This window comes from Phytophthora cinnamomi, assembly GCF_018691715.1.
Source record: "Phytophthora cinnamomi strain GKB4 chromosome Unknown Contig104, whole genome shotgun sequence".
NCBI lineage: Eukaryota > Oomycota > Peronosporomycetes > Peronosporales > Peronosporaceae > Phytophthora > Phytophthora cinnamomi.
Window position 1 is genome coordinate 450027 of NW_027151037.1, and position 6738 is coordinate 456764.

Here is a 6738-nt window from a genome sequence, read left to right on the forward strand (position 1 = left end):
TCTCGTCACGATCTAAAGCTACTAATAACCGATTTCAACATTCCTGGTCTCACGGAGGAAGGCATTCTGCATTATTATAATCGAGCTGTCGGGCGCGGAAAGGGCCAGATGCTGTTCATAGACTCTGTAAAGGGTCAAATCAGGTATAATTTTGATCAGCCAATTAAAATTCGCGAAAACTATTAGTCGGATTATATAACAAATATGAGTAGTTTCGGCAAGATTGAAAATACTAACTTAGTCCAAAACGGCTTGAATAATACCTGGCGATATCAATTTCCAGGCTCAACTTGTAATTTCCAAGATGTCGAGGCTTCGATTCAATCGATTTCACTGTACAACTCCGAGTTCAACATCAATTCAGGGCAATTCGCTAACACCAGTTTCGCGATTGAAGTGCCTACTGCTGCTACCACTTCTACTATTAGTGTCAATCTCCAAGACGGATACTACTTGTACTCCGATATCAACCGAAGCATACAAACGGCGCTGGTCGCAGCTGGAGCGTATCTGATTGATAGTAATGTAAACAATGTTTTCTACATTCAGATCGAAGAGAATTCAACCTATTATGTGTGCCAGCTTGATTGCTCAGCTACGCCCTCATTGCTTCCAACTGGATACACGCGACCAGCAACGGGTCTGTATTCGACAACGGGAACTGGTCTCCCAACGACGACACGAGTTCCGCGTTTGATCATGAATAATGCCAATTTTGGTTCGATTCTTGGTTTTACAACAGGAACATATCCAAGTGCATCTCAGACGACTTCTACGAGTCTTCTGAGCAATACCATTCCAGCTATCAGCCCTTCTACGAGCTACATAGTTCGGTGTGATCTTATCAGGAATGACTTCGTGATTTCGGGAGATACGATGGCCTGTTTTGATAAAGGAAATGCTGGTATAGGTCAGCAGATTCAGTACTTCCCATCGCATGAAACTGGGTGCCAGACGCATGACGACCCTCGGGCGAGCATTACCCTCTCGATATGGAACCAGAACAATCAACCAGTGAAATTTCGTGATAATAGCGTTAATATCATGCTTCTACTGCGTAAGAAACGAAGCTAAAAAATAAGTTTTTTTTCTTAGTACGATCACATAGTGAAAGAGCCCCCGGACTTGCTTTTACGCATAGAACGAAGCTTAGCCATATGAGCCTTAGCTTCAGGGGAACCCTTCGAAAACTTGGGTTTTCGCTTAGGTGCTAGACCTACTCCAAAGCGATGATTGATACCCTTGCGGACACTGCTGATGAGCTCGTGATGTTCAGGCTTGGTTGCCTTAGAGTGTAGGAAACGCTCGCCCTCATCGATGACGTCAGTGATGATCCCCTTTGTCTTAGTAGTAGCATCAGCAGCCTTACTTAGTAGTCCCGAGTCTTTGGCGAATTTGAAACCAGACTTCATTCCCGACGAAATCTTACTCCAGATAGAGCCTCCCCGAGCCTTCTTGTAGCCTTTCTTAATTTCATGCTTCGTGATGTGAAGCCGGACGCCACGACCGCTTTTTTGGCTTTTAACGCCTTCTCATGAGATTCAGGGTGCAAGTGTAATTTGGCACCTGTTCCAGCCAGCTCGGCTGCTGTAAGCGATAGCTTGCCAGATTTGACAGCTTTACGTAGCTTATGTGCGGGGACACCGCTTGAGATGATAAGTTCACGGTACATGATCGTAGTATATTTAGCTCAGATTTTTAAAGCACAACGATATTTAAATTATAAAATCGTTTGAAGATATCCATGTGATTATGCTGCTTTGCATATAACCAAATGATACACCATATGCCGCAATATTCTCCATGAGCGGATTGGGTTTGAATTTCGCTATATTTGCTGATACTATAGCTTGTTGGTGGGCCTTCTCCCATTGAGTCGTAGTATTCATGATCATGGACCGCTGTCCAATGCCCTACATGCTGGTTTGGCTTGCGTAGTAGAATCAGAAATGATCCTTTCCTTGGGAGAGCCGATTTGATCTCATTCGACTCATAGATGTGATCAAGATGGATATTCAGCTGCTTCGCTAAAGATATTAAATCGTGATCAGAGGAGACTGGTTTGACTAAGTTCATTTAATTATTTTTCGTAGATCCTATATCGAGAGCTATATAAGTGTTCTCAACAAGTATGTCGGAAACTCAACTCGCCGATCAATTTCTATATCAGTCTTCGCTGAAGAGCGACCCGGCCGTCAATGTCAGTTCACGCAAGCGCGTTCCGTATGTGATCGATCTAAATCAGGGTTCAAACGCGAATGGCGTTATTACAATCGATGCTACTACTCAGCTCAATGGGGCGGAGGGTTTCGCATGCCTTCGCGATGCGTACGTTGTAATCCCGTACAAAGTTAGCATGAAGAGCACCCACGCAAGTACTACACTTGCATCTGTAGCCAACCGTCTATCTGTTGGTCTTAAATGTGGTGTTTGGAATGTTATCGATGGTATGTCTCTCGAGCTCAATGGTAAGTCTGTCATTTGCATGAGTGAGTACAAATTATTTGCTAACAGCATACAAGCTCAGGCGGAGACTTCGCTCGACTATGTAATTAAGCATGGTGCAGAAGATTTCCTTTTCCCTGATAGCTCGGGCTCGTTGTTATTCACATCTGGTGCCAGTAGTCTCTATAGTGATGGCTACAGCGCTGCTGCTGCGGATATTACTCCAGCTCTAGGGACGTCTTCTACCGGTGCTGCTTCGTACCCTGTGAATGATGGATTCGTCAAGCGTCTTCTAAGCAGCCCTCCAGTAGTTGGTGGTCAGAACACGAACGGATGGGCTACTATCGCATCGGGTGCTGCTAATACGATCGCTAACCAGTTTGGACGTGGTGCTTTTGTACCTGGTTCAACTGCTGCAGGTGCTGTTGCAGGAACGTGGAACTATATGCTTAAGATCAAACTCGTCGATCGTCACCCGATTTTCAAGGAGTTGGACCTCATGGCTAACCCCCAGATCAAGCTTCGTTTCCGAGTGAATCAGGGTGCGTCCGTCATCACACTTGGTGCGACTAAGTCAATGACTCTATCATCAACTACACTTGTTTCGGGTCAGAGCTGTCCTATTATGCTAGCATCTGCTGCTGGCTCTGCTCCGAACTCAGGTGTGTTTAATGCTACGACCGCAGGCCAAATCTCGGTTGCATGGGGTGCAATTACAAACTCCCTGGAGCCTACTATTGATTCTACATACTTCCCATTCACGACTACCCGTCTCTATGTTCCGTTCCTTGATCTTGAGAACCCCCAAGCTATCATCAGTAAGCCCAACAAGACTATCAGATATATGGACTACTACGCGCAGTGGTTTTACCAGCGAGCTGGCACTGGTGTATCTTCTACTCAGCTAAATACTGCGTTTGACCTACAGCTGTCGGCAAGCCTGAAAAACGCAAAGGTAGTTGCTCTACTTCCATTCGCGGAGACCTCTTCAGGCAACTTCAATGCCTCTACCATTCAGCAATTCCAAAGTTGTTTCGATAGCGCTCCTTGTACCGTCCAGCCTGGTTCGTCGATTCGTAATTTCAATGTACGTATTGGTAGTCAGCAAGTGTTTGATATCAGCTATGACTATGATTTCCAAGATTTCATTAATGAGTTCTCTAAGCTCGGCTCGATCAATGGTGACCAAACAAAGGAGTTATCGAACGGCCTTATTGACTACCAAACCTGGCAGCAGACTAACCGTGTCCTCGTAGCCGATGTGTCACGTTTGACCGAGAAGGATGTTCCTCAGAGTATCCAGGTAATGGGGACGAACGCCTCGACACAAGGCTGCAACATGCTGGTTCTTGTTGGATTCGAGAACGAGATGATGTTTAATAGACTCACAGATGAAGTGATCGAATATCAAGCGAATGAAGCTCTCGTTTGTAGGATCGAACGATTATATAATCGCCTTTCCTGATGCCTATCTATATAGATAGACCCGATAATTATCATGAGTTCAGTATTAACTTTTGGCAAACACAAGACTAAGACTATTCAGGAAGTTCATGCAACTGATCCAAGCTACTGCCGCTGGCTGTTGAATCAACAAATTCTGCTTGAATGCAATCTTGATATCGCCGAGTTCCTCAAGATCAACTACCACAACGACGATGGTTCATTCTTGATGACGTTGGGAAAGTACAAAAATAAGACTATCAAACAGATTCAAGCCCTTGACTCCAACTACATCGAATGGTTGAAGAAGAATGAATTTATTCGCGAGAAGATGCCTAAGTTGTTAGCTGCTCTAAATGAGATGTAAGCTAATGATATTTTTTTCGCATATGATCAATCGACTTTGTGGGATACGACCCTCTATTACTTATATAGCTATTGTTGCTATCTGTGGTGCTCGGAGGTGTGGAGGAGGCCTCCTTCGCACCAGAGGGTGGTTAGCGGTTGTATCTAAGGAAAAGTGTCTGTTGGTGTAGAACGTTCCAGGATCGTTCTTGTTGGTAAATTACCGTTAGCAAAAAAACGCCGGGGTAATATTCTAAGAATTCCGGAGTATAAGTCATGACTGTCTATATATTATTGAATACTTTATATCAGGTTCGACGAAATTTTTTTTTACAATTTACTGATTTGCTAACCATTTCGGATGCTTCTTCGTCAAAAGGTGTTTGCCTTCGTTATAACGTGCGAATGTTGAACCACAATCACATAGAAGCTTCCTCTTCGGATCAAACTTGGGATTTATGGTTGAAATCTTTTCAATGCCGATTTTAAAGCTGCTGTTGTTGATGCATTCGGTATTATCGATCGCCACTTGCTTGTGTTCATAAATATCACTACTATTAGTTAGCGCGTGCTCACTTAGCAGTTTGATATCGAAGCTATCGATCCCATCCCTTTTGAAATAATCATAGATTTCTCTAAAAGATGTTTTTGATTTCAGCCAGGATTTGTAATGGTTTTTAACCTCCTTCCAATAGGATGCTTGTGATTTAATTGAACTTCCAATAAAGACAATAGAATCGTCGGTTTTCGGAATATTATATTAGTATCATTTCATGGTTGTGGTTGGTTGGATCGTTGCATCGTATATATGATTATTTATATTTTTATATTTTATCTATCAGATGGATCGTTCTTTATATTTGAAAAAAACTGGCGGCCACTTGTGCGTGACCTGAAACAATGTTTAGAAGTATTGTGGCGTCTGAATTATTATAGAATGCTTCTTTGTACCAGAGGGTGTCGAGAGGTCTTGCCCACGTTTTGACTACTTTTGGTATTCAACGGTTATATTACCTGAGGGTGGTACTTTATTCATTGAAAAAAACGGGCGGTCATTTGTGGTATAATTCAACTACTCGCGTAATCCTCCACGTACTTGCACAAGTACGTGGCCAAGCCAAGGAACTGCCTCAGTTCCTTGACACTTGAAGGCGTAGGCCATTCATTGATCACTCTGACCTTTTCCGGGTCAGGGCGAACACCATTTTTCCCTACGAGACACCCGAGGACGGGTATCTCGCTCGCCCCGAAGATACACTTCTTCAGGTTCGCGTAGAGCTTATGTTTTCGCATAAGCTCAAGAGGTGCACCCTGTGCATCTCTACGTCGGTCTTCCCGTCCACAGCCCGGCTGTGGATGAACACATCATCGAAGTAGCTCGGCGCGAAGTCGCGCACCGAGCGCAACAAGTGCGTCACGCACCTGTTGAAAGTCGCAGGGGCATTCTTAAGCCCCTGTGGCATTACCAGCCATTCCCAGAGCATGCCGCTTGGCGTGCTCACTGCCGTGAGAGGGATATCCCTCTCACGCATTAGGATTTGATAGTGTCCATCTCGCAAGTCGAGAGCACTGTAAACGGTGCTCCCGGACATCGAATCGATGATAACATCTTTTCGCGGTATCGGCGTCTGCGCCGGTACCGTCGCATCGTTCAGCTTGTTATACGCATGAACGATGCGCCATCCGCCCTGTGGTTTTTGACACAGAACGTCGGAGCACTGTGCGGGGACTTTGATTCCCGCACTTGTCCTGCTTTACGACGACTTTCAAAGAAGTCGTCGATCGCTTTCACTTGCTCTCGCGGCAGTGGCCACTGCCGCGTGACACAGTACTTCGTGCCCGGCACGAGATCAATCTCGTGCTGAATGCCCTTATCCTGCGGAAGCTCCGCAGGAATGTCTTCCGGGAGTACGTCTTTGTACTCCCTCAACAATTCGTAATAGGGACTCGACTTCAGCGAGTCCCAACCTTGTTCTTCGAAGCGCTCTCGCTTCGTCTTCGCACTGAGAGTGTCTTCACTCTCAGTGGTACTTCCCATGAAGAGCTGCCTCAGCTCTTCGCTCTCGCTCTCCGTTCTTTCGCTGTTCGAAAGAACGCAAACCTGCTCAATGCTTCCATCGTGCAAGTCGCGCGTGAAGCGCTTCCAGATCATGGCTGGAAGCGAAGTCAACTCCGACGCCGTCGTCGGAGGATTAGCGAGTTCCATGTCACGATACTGGAATCCAGTATCGGTGCGCGTCAAGACGCTTAGCGTCTTGACATTCGGCGTCACCGCCGCAGTCTGCCCAGCTGACTGCTCTTGTTGCGTCTAGGCCCCGGACCGAGACTTGCGCAGCGTTCTCCGCATGCGCCGTCTTCTTGTTGTGCGGAGCCGGGCTCCACACAGTTGTTCTTCTGGTCCAGGCCCGGCCGTGGACAGTTGTTTGCCGGCGGACCCTGTCCGCGGGCGCGCGGTATCAAGCCCGGCTTGACCGCATGTTTCTTCGTGCAGCCCGGCTGCACGGT

The 6738-nt window shown here is 46.1% G+C and overlaps 1 protein-coding gene across 1 annotated transcript; it reads right to left on the reverse strand.

Moving 5' to 3' along the window:
- Positions 1–5884: 5884 nt before the first annotated feature.
- IUM83_05974 (reverse transcriptase) lies at positions 5885–6385 on the reverse strand (the record flags this gene model as incomplete). The annotated part of the gene is made up of 1 exon (XM_067930141.1): positions 5885–6385. One exon carries the CDS (start codon positions 6383–6385, stop codon positions 5885–5887), a length of 501 nt encoding a protein of 166 aa, XP_067782626.1.
- Positions 6386–6738: the final 353 nt, after the last annotated feature.